The sequence below is a fragment of the Neolamprologus brichardi genome, chromosome 5 (genome assembly GCF_056152115.1).
Source record: "Neolamprologus brichardi isolate AB-2024 chromosome 5, ASM5615211v1, whole genome shotgun sequence".
NCBI lineage: Eukaryota > Metazoa > Chordata > Actinopteri > Cichliformes > Cichlidae > Neolamprologus > Neolamprologus brichardi.
In genome coordinates this window covers 10918086-10936134 of record NC_142108.1, presented here as the reverse complement: position 1 = coordinate 10936134, position 18049 = coordinate 10918086, and the positions used below count along the sequence as shown (strand labels likewise).

The 18049-nt window shown below is 44.4% G+C and overlaps 2 protein-coding genes and 1 long non-coding RNA gene across 6 annotated transcripts in view; 1 reads left to right on the top strand and 2 right to left on the bottom strand.

Annotated features, from left to right (window-relative positions):
• Positions 1-2556, bottom strand: part of LOC102788689 (tensin-2-like) — a 31120-nt gene extending 28564 nt beyond the window's left edge. For all 3 annotated transcript variants that reach the window (XM_006784481.2, XM_006784482.2, XM_035905083.2), the window contains exon 1: positions 2006-2556. In XM_006784481.2, the coding sequence (XP_006784544.2) occupies positions 2006-2128 (123 nt within the window). In that variant the 5' untranslated portion in view covers positions 2129-2556. The remainder of the gene's footprint in view (positions 1-2005) is intronic.
• LOC118453749 (uncharacterized) overlaps positions 1-9262 on the top strand; it is a 23959-nt gene extending 14697 nt beyond the window's left edge. The window contains exon 3 of the long non-coding RNA XR_004843431.1: positions 9050-9262. This is a non-coding gene — a long non-coding RNA (uncharacterized LOC118453749). The remainder of the gene's footprint in view (positions 1-9049) is intronic.
• Positions 7217-18049, bottom strand: eif4ba (eukaryotic translation initiation factor 4Ba). Of its 2 annotated transcripts, XM_006784479.3 has the most exons (15): positions 18004-18049; positions 16122-16262; positions 14758-14963; positions 14195-14311; positions 14024-14078; positions 13750-13896; positions 13207-13329; positions 12794-13051; positions 12420-12681; positions 9947-10035; positions 9592-9853; positions 9406-9443; positions 8186-8315; positions 7731-7803; positions 7217-7642 (listed from the first exon to the last, which is right to left on the bottom strand). In XM_006784479.3, exons 1-15 carry the CDS (start codon positions 18014-18016, stop codon positions 7565-7567), a joined length of 1992 nt encoding a protein of 663 aa, XP_006784542.1. In that variant the 5' UTR covers positions 18017-18049; the 3' UTR covers positions 7217-7564. The 2 variants fall into 2 exon arrangements, with proteins under 2 accessions (XP_006784542.1, XP_006784543.1); XM_006784480.3 differs by lacking the exon at positions 8186-8315.

The window sequence follows — 18049 nt, the reverse complement described above, 5'->3', positions numbered from 1 at the left end:
TACTGAGTTTTTTCAACACTAGGACTGAATATAAGCTACGCTGTGCTGCACAGGTGTTTGCTAGATTATGCTCAACCCCCTTTATATGCAGTGATACCAGTAAGAAGGATCTTTGTTTGCGCGGACATTCAGTCTCCAGAGGCTCCCGTGGCTATCAGCAGTGTTGCAGTATTGCATTGCAGCATTAGAACCCCACCCCATTTGTTTTTCGCAGCCAAAGTCTGTGTCATTCTCCAGGCATCTCCACTGACCAAAGAGCCCGAAGGACTTCCATATCTAATGTGTGGATGAAGAAAGGGACTGAACTGCATTTATTAGGGCTTTGTTTTTTTTTTACCCTGGCTTTTTAAAATGAAGCTGTAATGCCGCTTTGTGTCGTGAGAGTTTTCTGTCGTGTGCCTCAATACAAAGCTTTAGTTATCTGAAATATACACTGTACCACTGCCTCACATTGGCAAAAATATACAGCTGCAACCACATACGCCTGCACACATGCACGCATGCACGCACGCACGCACGCACGCACGCACGCACGCACACTGTAAATAAATACAGAGTACAGTGACACACACACACGCACGCACACCTCCTTGACACTAAATGCCTCATTTCTTTTTTCAGCGGCACCTCACAAGTGATGACATGCTGGAGACCAGGAGTCACAAAACTCTCACACACACTCACACACAGACATACAATCCGCCCAGGAAGGGACGGGAGCAGGTGGCGAGCCAGGAGTATGCTCAAGTTCTGGCTGGGTATTTATAACCTGCAGGAGTAGGGGGCTGTCGCCTCTAAAAGCTATGAAAATGCTCAAAATAGGAACGAGAATTAGTTCCCATTTTCATTTGTGTGAAAGAGAGGAAAAAAACCGTGACTAAAAGACAGCACAAGAAACTGCAAACTTCCCCCCACCAAAACAAAAAAAACCAAACTCCTGCACTGATAGTTGCATGTACAGATTCACACACTTCATTCTTCTCCACTTCATACGAGTCCGCCCATTCAGCTGGGACTATGTCATCACAATTTGGCATGCTCTGACACACACACAGGAAAACACAAGCAAGGGATATGAAGCCACAAATGAGCTAATGTTTTTGTTCCAGCAATATCTCCAATATCAGAGAGAAACTACACACTCGTCACACTTTCAGCTTCATTTCACTGTGTGTTTTATTAAAGATGCACAACTTTTTTCATTTCCCATTTACCTTTTTTGTTCTTTTGCTCTCTTCTAACACTGACACAGAGCATGCCACAATGTGATTTACTCTGACATGTGAGAACACACATATTCCAGTGCGCATACCTTTATTTTACTTTCCATAAAAGTCTCCCAGGAGGCTTCATGCATGTGGAAGTGTAGCTTGCACCTAAATCCATACATGTTCCTAAATAGAGGCTGCAGACAGGCAGGCGGTGGGTCAAAGCCAGACCAGTAACTTATACCACTTCCTCCTGAACCTTTGATACCCGAGGAACATCATTTAACAGTGATCGCATGAATCCCCCCTTCTGCTGCTCTGCATACCCCCCTTTTTTTCTTGGTTCACTGTTGATGACTGTGGTTTTAGTTTACAGTTTATTAGCTTTCTTAGCTCACAAGCTTCTAACAGAGATCTAAAAGGAACATGCCAAACACTTTGATCCCTTCGGTATGCACACTTCTGTTTATGATGTGCTGCTGGAATATTTCATAAGAGAGACAGAGCAGCTCTGGAGTCCAGGCCTCATCTAATTTGGAAACACAGTGGCAATTCTTTGGATTCCTTTGGTTGTTATCAAGCATGTGATGAGTGTATAAGTTCAGCCTCTGCTGCTGAGTCAAATGGCAAAGCAGATCGAGCGGGCGCTGTGGATGTAAAGTGAGAGCTAGTGTTTCAAACTGACTTTAACAGCTGATCTGTAATGACCTGTGATTTCACTTTGTGTTTATCTTCAAACTGCACACGTTTGAGGATGGAACTGTGCACGACCAGCGTGTTGATGGTTACTCACTTACCTCAGCGAGCTGAAGGATTTCAGGAGGTACCTCAGGGTCTGCCTTCACAGGGATTCCTCCAGTTTCTGAGTCATGTGCGTGCTTTTGTATCCCCACAGTTCTCGTACTGTGAATGCACCCCATTCTTGCAGCAAACACGCCTCTTGCACCTCTAATCTTTAAATTTCCTCAGCTCCTCGCGAGTGATTTCCTCTTCTCTTCCACCCCTTTCAGCACTTCATGTTTTCTCTCTTCTTGTTCTCCAGCATGTTCCTCCGTCCTTCTCAGCGACTCCTCACACCTCTGCTCTTCGCGTCTAACGGCTTACCCTGCCTCGAAACCCACCCCAGATAACTTTCCACCCCCTGACTTCTCTTCTTACAACCGCTCTTTCTCCCTCTGTCACCAAGAACCTACCCTTCAACCCACATCCCCTTACACTCCCCCTGCGTCCCTTGCTCTCTGACTATCTTCACTCTGAAAACATACAGGCATACACTCACTCGCCTCTCTCTTCCCTCCCGCCCCCCTCCACCGTTTCCACTTGCTAATAACTCCTTCTCTCCAGCTTACAGACCCTCAAATGTCTTGTGCTCTACACTTACAGACCCTCCAGTCTTCCCTGTCTCTCTCTCCCTCCCTCCCTTGCTGTGCGGGAGAAGGGGGCAGCTGTTTTGGCTTGTTGATGTCAAGCCCTTCCCTTATGCTTTGGCTTTACTGCAGCTCCTCTCACGCTCCTCTTCCTCATGGGAGAGTGATTAGTTTGAACCTCTTTCACACATGTCATCCTTCTGGTCTCTGTGGCTTTGCTCATGAGAACTTAACTGCTGGCTTGATAGCACTGATCACTCTTCTCCCTCTCCGCATTGTTTCAAGAAAAAGTCTTCTATCTCGGCGTGTCCCATGGGCGTTTATGTAGCCTAAAACATAATCAGCTTCACCTCCCTGTTTGACAGGACAAATGACATCATCACTGACCTCGCTTTATTTCCTCACTTGGATGCAGCTCTCTCTCTCCACTGAAATTAAAACAATGACACACTCTGTGCTTAAATTTTAGATCTGTGTTCCGCTACCCGTTAAATTCCTCCAGACTACAGCTCTCTCTTTCTCTCTCTCTTTCTGTAGCACACACACACAACTGTAATCTTCAAACTGGGCTCCCCAGACAAAATACTGCTTCAATCTGGGGTTTTTTGCAGTTGGGAGGGGAAAAGCTTCAACAATAAACTCTTTTTAAAGCCACATTTTTAGGGCTTGGTTAGGCTGTACAAAGCAGTCTTTGGTTTAAATGTGAGACAAATCTGAGGCCGGGAGCTAAATTGGGCATCAAATCATCAGCATCTACAGCAGCAGTGAGAAGAAATCAGGGATAGTGAGAGGTTAAAATCTGTATGCTATAAATTCAGATGAAATCAAGGCAGCTTTCTTTGAAAACTTAACGTGTGGACATGAACCTCTGTCATTTTGTGGTGTGAAGTGGAAAAGGGTATGGAGGACCCTCCTGTGTGTGCCATCCTCTTAACTGTCATGGCGACAGGTGTGGGGGCTGGTTATGTGTGGATACAGTGGGGGAAACAAGTATTTGATCACCTACTTGACCTATTTGTAAGTTTGCTCGCTTTCAAAAAAATGAACGTGCTTTGACTTCTATGGTAGTTTCATGTTAAAGGGGAGATACTGAATATCAACCAATAACCCAGAAAAAAACACATCACACAAAGGTTATAAACAGATGCATGTCACTGAGTGAAATCAGTATTTGATAATTTAGTACTTGGTGGAGAAATCCTTGTTGGTGTGATCTTTCTTGTAGTTGGTCACCAGGTTTGCACAATCTCAGGAGGGATTTTGGTCCAGTCCTTTTTACAGAAACTTGGCAGCTCGAAGCTTCAGTTTCTGCCACAGATTTTCTATCGGACTGAAGTATGGAGACTGGCTAGGCCACTCCATGACCTTAATGTGCTTCCTCTTTAGCCACTCCTTTGATGCCATCTTCAGTGTTCTGACTGAAGGAAGGAGGATTTTACAGTAGCCCTGTTCACTGACCCCTCAATGCAGAGAAGAACATCTCTGTGCTTGCCTGTAAAGGATGGTGTTCTTTAGATCATACTCAGCATTTGCCTTCGACCAACTGCACTTTCTCCCAAATCTTTCCTGAATGATTTAGATGCTCATTAGCAAACTTAAGATGAACCTGTACAACTGCCTTCTTGAGAAGGGGGACCATACCAAGATTTCAGTCTATAACAATGTAGAGTTTTACCAGTGGTGACTGTGGTTCCAGCTGCCTTCAGATCAAGTTCCAAGTTTTGGACTGATCCACCATTAGCTCCATGAGCTAAGATCTTGCACAGAGCTCCAGATCAAGGGTGTCTGATGGTCATTTCAATTTCACTCACCTATATTTCACTCAGTGACATGTAAATACATTTAAAACATTTTAACTTTTGGTTGATATTCTGTCTTCCCCCTCTCAGCACAACAAAGCACTCAGACCATGATTCTGCTCGCTAAAACTGCTCAACAGGACAGGTTATTGTAAAAAACACTGTTTTCCCCAATGTTCATGTTAAAACTGTTTTCACTGAAACAGAGTACCACAGTGAAAGGGCACTCAGATCTTTACCCAAGTAAAAGGAACAGCACTGCAGTTTATATAAATAATATGCTACCCGTCACTCTCCCAGTTGACGCACCTATGGTATCATCTTTCTTGATGTGTTCACAAGATTTTCAGAAAACGTGACCTTTGACCTTAAGGTCGAGGACACTGATATTCAAACTCGACCGAGATTTTTAGTAGACGCACATATTGTATAAGTTTCAAAATCCTACATCGCCTTGTTCTGAAGTTGTCACATTCACAAATTTGGATGTCCCGGCGGGGTGACGACAATACCCCATCAGCCTTTTATGGCTGAGAGACAATTAAAATAACACTATTACAAAAAGTGTTTGATCTAAATCAGGGGTCTCAAACTTAAATGAGCTGCACTCTCATCTCATTGGAGGACCACTTTAGTGTTCAAGTAGTACAAAACAAACAAACAAGAAAACACCTGCAAATATTTCTGAAAATGTAGAGTTTTGTTTGTTTCTTTAAAATTACAAATATTGTACAACAGGACAAAACTACAAACGTGAAGGCAATTTTTTTTCCTCACTCTTAACTAACTGAAGCCTTTCATTGAGCTACCAAATAGACACATTAGTCCTCTCTTTCTGGCCAGACATGTGGCGGCACTTCTGCTATCATTTTGTTCGTATTTAAATAAAAATGCAGACTAAGTGTACACATTAGTTTTTGACTGCTGGTGAAAAATGTTTTCTTTACAAGTAACTATCTCACTGAACTAACACAGACAATCCCTCAACATGTTTGTGCTCTCTGCTCATATTACCCTCACATTAAATCATTTTTTTTGCTTTTTAAACAATTTATTTTAAAATTGCCTTCAACAACAAACAAAAGAACTAACTTCAAGGGCCAAATTGCATCATATTTCTTCACATCTATATAGTTTGAGACCCTGCCTATGAAGGATGCATGCTTAAGCATTAATCTCATGGTGCAGCTGGTGCACTATTAAGCGCTTTATAAATGTGAATGATTATTGATTGAAATCAATGTTTAATATTTTAGAAGTCACATTTTGTATGTGAAACCTGAATCCATGGATGACCTTTAGAGGAAAATGACGCTTCTCCTTATTGTTTTCAAATGTAAAACACAGAAATCATACTGTCCAATGCTGTAAGCCTATCCCAGCTGTCATTGGTGGGGGGTGGGATGTACACCCTGAATAGGCTGTTGATCGGTCACATGGCTTTTACACAAATGTTCACATCTATGGCCAATTTAGAATCACTATTTAATCTGATAAGCATCTCTTGGGACTGTGGGAGAAAGCCGGAGTACCTGGAGACAACCCAGTCACAGGGAGGACGTCCCGATTCGAACCCAGGATTTTTTCTCTGTAATTCTTTCTTATCTAGGCTTTATCATGATTGAAGTAATGTGGATTGTGTTCATGCACACACACAAACGTCTGCCTTGTTTTCCATGTCTGCTTCCCAGCTTTGGCATTGCTACATCATGGCCACTATTTTTACCTCATAAATATTTAAAAGACATAATTTGCACGTGCCTAAACACACACCCTTGGTGTCAATCAGTATTCTTTCCGATATCCGCTGCAAAGAATGGTTTGCTTTGAAGAAATCCCTTCTTGCATTAAAATGCGCACCTTCTGTGTGTGGAGGAGGGTGGGTGGGTGTAAAGCTCAGCAGGATCCTAACCAGCTGCCACCAGGAGCCGGGGCCTCAGCAGGGGGCCCCGAGTCTGAAGAAACACTGAGGAAATCTTATGCCTCACAGACCACACCGGGAGAGCAGAAAGTTGGTTGAAGCAACTCGGCATATAGACAACCGTGTTTTCACGGGTGATGGTAAATCCCGTAGGTGTCACGAGAGTATGTGCTGCCCACTCAGCATAACAAAAGGCAGCAGGGAGGAGTTGCATTTTCCCACATTAGAACTTTAATAACCATACTTTTTGATTTCACATGATGACCCCAATTTATTACAAATTGGAAGACAGGTTCATATAACCTCATGAACACTCCCCCCCCAAGCAAATCCACCCTTTCTCCGTAGATTAGTACTCCTTCAGGGGCAATGAATGATTTACACAGATCTGTTAACGTGACTGGATACTGGAGTACCATGAGCATTTAACTGGTCTAATTCTAAGGTATAGAAACAGAGGGACATCTGTACAATGATGGGGATTGTAATAATGGCACTTAATTGATTCTCAAGGTAAAATTGTGTGGTGGCTTTTTTCTTTCTTCCTTCCTTCCCTGCAACTGTGAAAATATAAATCCTGCAAAAATATGTTTGGGAATCCTTTTGTTAACACCGTCGACCAGCTTATTTGTTGAATGGTGAATCACATGATTGGAAAAATCGTTAAATTAGCAGGTTTTGTCTCAATGCTCATGATAATGAGTACTGGAAGACGGGATTTTCAAATTTCAGCAGTACACTTGTATATTTTTTAAAATACTCTATAACATCAAATTATTTAATAACGTATACAGAAGGGCTTGTAATGATGTTTTGCATTTCTAAAAAGTCAATAAAGGAGAGAGAAAAAAAAACCAAAACACGTTTATAAGCTCCATCTTCAGTCATTAGATGCGCCTGTGATCCACAAATATACAAAAATCATTTTTCCCCACTTTTTCCATTTATTTATTACAATTAATTCAATCTTATCCATCACGTTTTCATGTGTCATGTATTCCTCTGTTCCATTTAAAACAAGTCCAGTATGTGACTATTCTTTAGAACCTGAAGAGTCCTGAAGGTGGAGCAGGGGGAGGAGGGATGGGTGAATGGTTTGAAATTAAAGGACAGGTTTGTAGGAGGAAAACAGAGAGGGGTGATGATTCACCCTCCCTTCCCAGGAGCCACATCCATGTGAGGAGATTTTTTTTTTCCCATACGCTATGTGAGATTATTATTTTTTTCTTCTTGCATTCATCGCTTTCTCTGCATCTCGTTGTTTTCCCTCTAATCGGCGTCATCTGCGTCTTCTCCTTGGTCACCATCCATTAGCAAAGCGGCGTACTTACTGGCTGAGCTGAACTTCTGCAACAAAATAAGAAAACTAATCAGTACTTTGACAGCACAGTGCCACTTTGCACAGATTTTGATGTGGCTGAGCAACAGGACTTACGGGGGTTGGGGTCTCTTCGTATTTCTTTGGCTCTGGGGGTGGTCTGGAGTCTCGGTCTCTTCTGTTGTCCTTTCTAAAGGTCAGAGTGAATGCTGACGTTAGGAAGTATCTGCACTAAAAAACTAGTTGCGAAACCTTTAATGGCCACAGGTGAAAATAAATAAAGAGGAATCTGCTCATTTTCTGAAGATTAACAGCCATTTCAGAAATTTCAGTTCTGATTCATGTAGTTCTGACATGAATTATTTCTTGTGCTACAATATGGGGGATCATGATGATTTGGTGTAGCACAGATAAAGCATTCATGTGCACACCAGGAAACCCTGTCTTCCCAGTGACCCACAAAAAATAAAAATAAAAAAAACAAACCACAAAGCACCATCAGTTGTGTAACCCGAGCACAGATGCCTGAAAAATATCCTCCCTGTCTCATTAAGAACTTTGCAGTTGCTAACCTGTCTGCCTCCTTCCTTCGGTCTCTGTTGGGCCCCTCTCCTCGCCCCCGCCCAGCTCCAGGCCCTGCAGGCCCCCCTCGTGCTCGTGGGGGCCCCCGGTCCCGACGCACACCATCAGCCTTGTTCTCATCTTAAAGAAGAAGCCAGACAGTTGAGTCAAGGGGGGCTTGGTGGACGGTGTACAGTAGACTACACTCTCAACGCACTGCAGCATAAACAGCTACTTTGGTTGGATTCAAAATGTGTTAGTCACTGATATAGGGCCAAATGAGAGGTGCACAACTGCCCCCACTACAAGAACGGGCCTCTGAGAAATCTGATGCCGGCTTGCAAAATGTGCCAAAAGGTTCCAAAACTTTTGAAAAAAGGGTGAGAGCCACCTTGTGGCACCACAGCCATGAAGATACTATTGTTCTTGTAGTGTTTCGGCATGCACGTTCTGAGCAGGACCCGCTCCTAGCAAGACTCTTTGACAAATGCGTTCAGCACGATTTCTAGTAAGTGTGGAAAGCACAGATAAAAGCTGCACACCACATATGGTAAGTGAGCAAGCGAATCGATGAAACACTTTCTAAGGAAATCTGCTAAATGCATGAACAAAGCATTTGCACGACAACAAATGAAGTCCTGAACTATTCCACTTCCTTTTTCTGAGAATCTTGTGCTTTTCACAGTCTACAGAAACAAACAAACAAACAAAAAAAAACAAACAAAAAAAGAAGTTCCCAGCTCTTTTTCCTGGACCACTCAAGGATTTGAAAAATCACTCTGTCATCACCTTTCAGGCGCCAGTACTTACAAGATGTACTCTATAAGCACGTGCAAATGCTTCAGCTGTTTTTTTGTGCTTTTTTTGTTTCTCAGAGCACAGATGGGCAAATACAGCTGAAGCTGATTAAGTGCACCATACACTGATGATGTCGAGAGGAGCCAGACAAGAAGTCAAAGGGGACAGGAAACTCAAAACACAACTCCTAATATCACCTCGTTGACTGGAAGACCTAACCAAACGCAAGTGTGTGACAAAGTAGGTTTACTTTTCCAGCATGGAATGAGATGGATTACTCACTGTATTCAATTAAGACATGCAATATACTGTTTCTGCTTCACTTCTTCAGTCAGATTGTGCTTTTTTAAGATTTCTTCATTAGGTAATCGATGGAGACACCCTGGTAACTTGTTTTCGGAGTGGGGGAAATCCCACTGTGTTTAGCACTTACCCTTTCCAGATCCTCTTTCATCTGCAGAACTTGAGGAGCTAAAAGGAAAGGAGGAACCGTCAAGGCAAAGTATATTAAGGCTGTAGGGAATTCAGAGTATCAATTACTCAATCTACTACAATCTACTCATTCATTCATTCAAGAGCAGAATTTAAACATTGCAGGCTTCATTCAGTGAGTGCTCACCTGAACTTGGGAGGAGCTGAACCGCCTGGGGAGACCGGGGAGATCGGAGCTCGACCATCGCCCTCATTAGAGCCTGTGCTGGCTGCACTTCTCTTGGCCCATGCATTCTCCTTGGGAGGAGGTGCAGGCATCACCTTCAATGGCTCTTTAGAAGAGCTGGTGGAGGGGGGCCGGGATGAGGACCCAGGGGAAGTGGAGCCACCTTCTACCCCGCTGAATACCTCATTCTCACCGGAGCGCTCGCTATCTCGACACCGTGACCCTAGTGGGAGAAGGCAGTGTTTCAGTCCCAAGTAGGACAAAGACGAAGGAGAGATCGAGAAGAAGAAAGGAAGCAAGTGAAGAAACATCCCACCTCTTCCAGAAGTGCTTCCTTGCTGTGAAGACTCGCTTCCTGTGCGGGATCGCTCAGTATGAGATTCCTCGTTGCGCCAGCTCGGGTCCCTAAAAGCAAAAAGGAAATCTTTATTTTCTTTCCTTTAGACCTTTGGGTACATTATGCAAATCAAACCACTGTTGTCAGAAACCCAAACCACTATTTTAAGCACTTTGTTTCAGTGTAGCTACTCAAAGTGCTCACACCACATGAGGGGAAGTACAGTTGAAACACTGAAACACTAAATCTAAACAAAATTTAACACATGTTTTGGCTGAATGTAAACTGCAAATGGGGTAACAGGGTTTAAGCAAAGCAGGCTAAAAACACAGAAAAATCCAAGCAAACAAGTTTCTGAGTGTGGCGTGGGTGTGGTCTCTGGCCAGCTGCAGAGGAGGGGTGACACAGTGAGCTCCCGGGGCGGCGCAGGGGCGGGGTCGACAGGTGTGCTGGGTTCCGACATTGATTGTGTGTCTTTTTATGTTGACAGTGACAGTCGGAGGGAGAGCGGACGTGACAGCTGCAGAGAGCGGGAGTGGCTGCGAATAAACCCACATCTCTAAATAAAAAGTTTTGCTGTCAAAAATAATCGCCCCAGCGTATGTTTATCGGGTCAAACGCTACACTGGGTTTTTGCAGAGACTGTGGGGCATCTGAGACAGACTGTTTCGAGTGCAATGTGACGACCCGACCAATTGTAAAGCAAGAGCAAGAGTTCAGCCCTCACAGTTCTAGTAGGGGGTTGGGAAGCGCATCTGTAACCGGAAGATCGCCGGTTCGATCCCCAGGCTCTTTGTCCTGGTCGTTGTGTCCTTGTGCAAGACACTTTACCTACCGCCTACTGGTGTTGGCCAGAGGGGCCAATGGCACGATATGGCAGCCTCGCTTCTGTCAGTCTGCCCCAGGGCAGCTGTGGCTACAACCGTAGCTTGCCTCCACCAGTGTATGAATGTGAGAGTGAATGAATAGTGGCATTGTAAAGCGCTTTGGGTGCCTTGAAAAGCGCTGTATAAATCCAATCCATTATTATTAGTTCTGCTCTATGCAAATGACATGATTAGCAGATTTTTGCAGTGGACAATCGTGAACACAAACCCTGCTGCAAACAGATATTAAAAATATCAGTTGCCGTTTTTACCTTTGAGGAGATTTTAAAAAGTGTACCATGCAAATATTTGGAACTGCTACTATTATATGTAAAAACTTGAGCAACTTGTTAGGCCTTAACTTACTGATTACACAGACAAACATCTGAAATTCTGGATGTAAATGTCAAGCAGTCAAATCAAAACCAACGTGAAAAGCGAGTTGCAGCTATAACAGAACAGTGAACCAAAGAACATCTTGAATCTTCTCTTCAAGAATCATAAGATGAGGCTTTGAGTGTCTGTCAAGTTGCAGGCAGATCTTATAAACATGCCATAAACATCTCAGAAATTAAACTGAGCTGCAAGAACTTATTCACGAGTGACGGAGAAGGGGGCGGGAGATCAACAGAAGGATTGGTGCGGCGGCTGCAGTGATACGGACGCTGTACCGGTCTGTTGTGGTGAAGAGAGAGCCGAGTGTAAAAGCGAAGCTCTCAATTTTATCTATGTCCCTACCCTTACCGATGGTCATGAGCTGTGGGTAGTGACCGAAAGAACAAGATTGCAGATACAAGATTGCAGATACAAGTGGCAGAAACGCGCTTCCTCTGAAGGGTCGCTGGCCTCTCCCTTAGAGATAGGGTAGAGCTGCTGCTCCTCCACATCGAAAGGAGCCAGTTGAGGCGGTTCAGGCATCTGACAAGGATGCCTCCTGGGCGAGGTGTTCTGGACATGTCACACCGGGAGGGGGCCCCGGGGCAGACCCAGGACACGCTGGAGAGACTATATCTCTCAGCTGGCCTGGGAACGCTTGGGTGTTCCCCTGGACAAGCTGTAGGAGGTTGCTGGGGAGAGGGAGGTCTGGGCTTCTCGATCCGGCCCCGGATAAGCGGAAGAAAATGGATGGATGGATGCAAGAACAGAAGTGAAGGATTCTAATGCAACGGCGACAACGGCTGTGGCTCCACTAATTGCAAGGATTGATGGTCTATGCCTGGCTCCTCCAAGGTACTGTACCCTAAAGTGCTCCCGGTGCATCTGTGTGAATGTTAACTTAAAGAAAGCACTTGTATGAATGTGTGTGAATGAGGCTTGGGGTAAAGCAGCAGAAAAGCATTTTGAGCATCAGTCCATTTAACAGAGACTCTGGCTGCAAAGAGCTTGTACAAGCTGTACAAGTCTCCACAGGATGCGTCAACATTAAACACTTAATCATTAACATTTGAAAATAAAAAGGCTCTCTCCCATTTCTGCATTAGGTCTAATTTACTTGTGCTTGAGAAAAAAAAGGCAGAAAATTTAATGGTGTAATAAATGTACAATACTACTACATTCAAACATTACTCATCAGCCTCCCCGCTCACCTGTCCCTCATCTTTCTGTCCGGTCCCCTGCCTTTGTCCTCCTCCAGCTGCCTCTGCAGTCTCTCCTCCTCCTTCTTCAGCCTCTCCTCCACCTCCCTCTCCTTTGCTGCTGTGTCAACGGGTTTTGCTCCGCCAAAGATGGACGAGGCCCTGCTGCTGGAGCTTGAAGTGGCAGCAGGTGAAGTGCCACCACTGCCGGCGCTTTCCTCCTCTTTAGGTACACTACGAGGCTTCAGGTTCAACTTGGGTCTCTGCTGAGGAGCTAGGGTTGGAAAAGATGAAAGTACATACGTCACAAATGCACAACTTAACAAGATTTTTCCTGAAAATTAAGAATATTGACAAAGGATAGGATTTATACAATGAAATCTCACCTCTCTCTTCACGCCTGTCGTGCCGGTCTTCACGGTCCCCGTAACGATCCCGTTCTCCGTAACGATCTCGATCTCCATAACGATCCCGGTCTCCGTAACGATCCCTGTCCCCATAGCGATCCCGGTCCCCGTAACGATCTCGATCTCCGTAACGATCCCGGTCCCCGTAGCGATCATTGCTACCCTGACTGTCATCATAATCACGGCGGAAACCACTACCAAAGTTACGACGACCTCCTCCACTACGGGAGTCATAACCTACACAGACAGCAGACCAAAAACGAAACGTGAAAACAGAACGCTGTAAACACTAAATACAACCACAAAAAATAAAGATTTATTTGGGATCAGAATGTTAAAGTAATCTGGATCTTGTGCCTAAGAAGCAGTTTACAGAACTTATACAAACAAACCTCCATCATTGTTTCTGCGGTCCCTGTTGTCATAGCGATCCCGGTAACGACCTCCTTCATTACGATCACTGTCCCACCGCTGGCCATCTCTGTGACGATCAGACTCGTAACGGTCACGTGATCCTGCATTAAGCCGAAAGTAATGGGACGTGACACACTGAACGGCTGGTTGGATGGTGTTACCACACATGTATTTTATATAAACAATTCAAAATTAAAGACAAAGAAATAATAAAAAAATAAATAACACCTGCTCCTCAGTTTGAAAGCTGAAAACCAGGGCTGTGACATAAAGCTAAGGCTAAGTTTCACAAAATTCTCCATAGTGCAAAAGAAGCCACTTAATGGACTTGTTTTAATTAATTAGTTCAGTGAATATACTCAGAAATTAAAATTTTATGCTTCAATTTGTGTAACTGAAATGGGAAAAAAAAAATCTCCAAGCATTCTGTTTTTCTGTTTGTTTATTTAGGTATATTTTTGTCTTTAGAGGGAATCTTATGCTATCATGATAAAGCTCCAGCAAAAGCTTATTAGACTCACTGTCTCCGAAGGCATCGTCTCTCCTGGGAGGTCCATCATCAGCATCCGCACTTGGTCGAGCTCTCCAGTCACTGTCTGTCTTGTCAGGACCCATGTCAGCCATTCGCCCACCTCGGTCTCGACCACCCATAAGTCCGCTGTCTCTTTCTGAGATGTGAAGAAGGAGAGGAGACGCTGTGTTAAATTATCGAACACTTCAACGAGGGCAATGGAGCGGCGCGTGACTGCAGAGGCAGAGATGAGCGTTTCAAAATGTCCAGGAATAAAAGTGTACCTTTATCATTTGACTGGTCTGCAATATCCACACGAATCCGGCGGTTGCCCAGGTTCTGTTGGCATGAGCAAAGAAGTCGTTTGTTACAACTATTATTTACTGATCTTTCCTGCACTTTGGTGAAAGTCTCAGACTGTTTATTGTGTCTTTTCCAACTTCAGGTTCTCTTACTTCCTCGCTGAGGCTGAGAGCCCTGAGGAGGGATTCTACGTCGTCAAATTCAGCATAACCAAAGCCTTTCAGCCTCTCTGGGTTACTGGGCTCTCGAGGCAGACGCACTGCACTGATCTGGACAGAGACAGTTAAAGTGAAACACACTGATGAATAACATAACGCTCTAATTACACTCATGACAACAGAAACACACTACCCAAGTTTTCAAAATGCAAAATAACAACAGAGAAAAAAAACAACAAAGACTTTGTGTCGTTGATGTGACACGTTGAGGAACAAGTGTGAAAACAAACAGAATAACAAAGTGGACCTCTGCATCCTGTTCTTTTTTAAAATGCAAATTCAATCTTGCTGTTGTGTGGACAGCCCCACGTAGATGTGGACTGAAACTTCAGAAATTAGCCACATGTGTAACTTCAAAGTGATGATCTGGGAACCTGAAATGTAACTGAAACTGCAAAACCAACACACACAGAACTGCTGGCATCCTAAATGTTATTTGCCTTGGCCGTTATATACAATTATGAGTGATGGCTGTGTGTATATCTTGCTAAACCTACTGCCAAGCCGCGGAAGAAGTCTTTGATTGAGTCCTCAGTGACATCATAGGGCAGGTTTCCCAGGAAGGCGGTGTATGGCGGGCTGCGGGGGAGCCTTGCCCGGTCAATATTGGGCTCGCGAGCTGAGCGAGGCGCTGTGGGCAGAATGGAGCGGTCGATGGGTGGTGCCCTGTACGTGTCCTCCTCCGTGTGCCAGGAAGTCGAGACTGCAGAGACATTGGAGGAATCTTCAAATAAAAGCTAATATTTGACCTTCCTAAATTCACAAAATGCTTTGACTTTAAAAAAAAAAAAAAAAAAGCTACCTATACTAGGGTTACCTGTGAGAAAACAAGAGAGCTCATTGCATAGAGATCACTGTTTTTCATAATGCAAACACTTGAGAAAAAAAAACAAACATTAGGTGCCATTGCCTGCTACAGTGCTTGCGCAAACTGGCCTGCGTTCGCATTCCCCTTAATGATCCAGACTCGACTACGCAGTTTGTCTCATCATCTCAGCTCCTCTTTTTCTAAACAAACGCCCCCCATATGGCGTGCAGCAATCACATTAGTCACACAAACTGGAGTTTAAGGGTCACACACACTCAGGTGTGGTGTAGATAGCCTAGTCTCAACATAGAAGCTGGAATAATTAACATACAAACAAACAGGGCATTGCCACTGATGCTGCATAAAAACCAAACTTTGACTTGGTAAATATGTTAATTAATACTTTCTTATAAATAAAATACATGCCTCATGTAACTACCCCCAGCTTGGATTAGTGTTATCACCCTCGTATTGCAAGACATTTATATCTGCATATCATATCTATTCATATCTCACCCAGCTCATTTTCATTTAAACACTCTGCAGCACATTTCACATCCTGCCACATGTTCGACTACATGTGTTACTAGAATCGCCAGTTTGACCACATTCTTCAATTTTCCCAACGAATCTAAAAGATCTTCTGAACAAGAGAGAGAGCGAGCACACCGATTTTACTACAGTAATTGCTTTCAGGGCATTTCCACTGAGACTGGCTTTTCATACATAATATCTCCTTTAAAACATGTGACTGAATCAACACCTATGCAATTAAAAGGATATCTCTGCCTACTGATTGCATAGCTAACCTGACATACACTGACCATTTTGTTACCACAAACCACTCCGGCAGGTTGCTTCTTCAAATGCAAATAGCTCAGACAAACACTGCAGCCTTCAATTCAGAGGTTTTGAATTTGCAGTTAAGGGGAAAAGGTAGAGCTAAACAGTTGTTACCAAGAAACATAATGCAGACTGTTTTTTAGTTCACCTACTGTTATGAAATGCTGCTAAGATATTCCAATCCCTGTGTGCATTTCAGTGTGTGCTTACCATCTCCGTCCAGGTCATCAGTCTCATCCGCCCAGCTTGTGGACTTGGTTGGATAGCTGGGGGCGACGCTGCTGCCTCCACTGTCCTCCGCAAGAAAGTCAGTCAAAGTGAGGGTCTTCCCCTTCTTATTCTTCTTCTTAGCTGTAGGGAAGAACAGAAGAGTAAGTAATGGTTACCTTGCCCATTGTGGACGTCTCTCTATGGAAGTCCCTTACAAACAAAGTAACATATGGAATAGCTGCAGACTAAACTACCAGAAACTGCAGCATCTCAACAGCTAAAAAAAACTAATGTTTTTGCCTTAAATGAGAGCTGCTGTTTAAATAGTGATTTTTAAGGTTTAGTAGTGAGATGATGTACAACCAAGCAAGATAAGAGTGGGCCCCAGTGTGCGTGTGATAACAAATACTTCTTTTGCTACAAAAAAACAAAACTGCACACACACGAATGGGGAGTGGTCAGCCTGTCCAACCGTCACTGTGCAACAGACCAGAAAAGGCTGTTTAGCTCCAACTAAGGTGAGAACCATAACGATTTCAAAACAACCTTACTGCGTGTCTGCAACACGTTTTTGAGGTTTGATTGACTGAATCATGCACAGACCACAGAATATTCTTGACAGTGTGTCCCAGTGCCAGCAGTTACCAGCCCCCAAGGGGGATGGGGAGGGGGGCTCGCACACAGTTCATGATGCAGGTTTTGACTTGGAAAAACAAAAACAAAAAATAGGGGGTGAGAAAGCTGGCTGGGAGCTTTATTGTGAAAATCCCAGCTGTCAGGACATTCTTTTGCACACATTATTTCAAAACCTACACAAACGCAGAGACCAACAAAGACTGTTTACAGGTCTGGTCCAGAATATTACACTCAGTTGTTGTTTACGGCCATCAGGTTTGATCAAAATGGCTATAACCGCTTGTACTTTGCAAAACCAGCAAGCAAAATATTGGCTGTGGTAGCCTGCTCAGCGATCCTCACTTATGTGACATTGGTGAGCTAAGAGCTGCGTAACATTAAGTTTCAGCGGGTCTGTTTTCTTCTAAAACTACAACCCCCGCGGTCAAACTGTTAGGGTAACTATGCGGGTCTTTAGCTTGTCGTATACACTGATCGCTTTTGTCTTGGCGGCTATGCGGGCTTAGTCAGCAAAGGACTGCTGACGGGGGAAGTATCCCTGCTTAGCTGGCTAGGTTTTACGGCCTAGCTCGCGTCGCAGCGCCACGATCCAAGTGCGCCATCAATCGCGCAGGACTTGGCCGGCTGGGGAAAAAAAGATAGCTCAAAGTTGAGAAGGAGCTAGGGAAGTGTTTAGAATGCGGCCAAAACAGGCTCAGCTCCCCCATTTCATCAAACACCGACACCAGGCAGCCACGCTTGCACACGTGGGGAGACTCCTCGGGCAGCCCGGACTCCTCGGCCCGACCCCTCCTCCACACATCGCGCTTGCGCCCGGCGCTTATCTTGCTCTGAGCGCCACGGCGAAACCCGCTACGGTCATACAATGTGCCAGCTCTGCACGCAGTTCCGAACATTTCACAGCCTGTCAACCACGTCCACTGCGCACAACAACGCTTAAAGTCAAAAGCGGACTTCAGCAGCCGCAGTAACCGTGCCCAGAGATAAATGCTACAAGTTCTCGGGAGGTTACAACGTTCACATTTATGCTAGTCGTTGCTCCGTTCATTCGCCTATGTCTGGCAGTATCGTCTTTACCGTGCCCAAAACAACCGGGAACCCCTTTTATACACGCGAGACAACGACGCGGAGCGATAAAGCGAAGAAAAAACAACCATCAAACTTCACGTGTTAAGTTGCATTGAAGTAAAATCCTCTTAAATTCTCTCCCGAACCAACCCGGATCGCTCACCCACATAAACCTCACCTGACGCCGCCATGTTGGAGAGCGAGTTCGTAGTAGTTCCCGGATG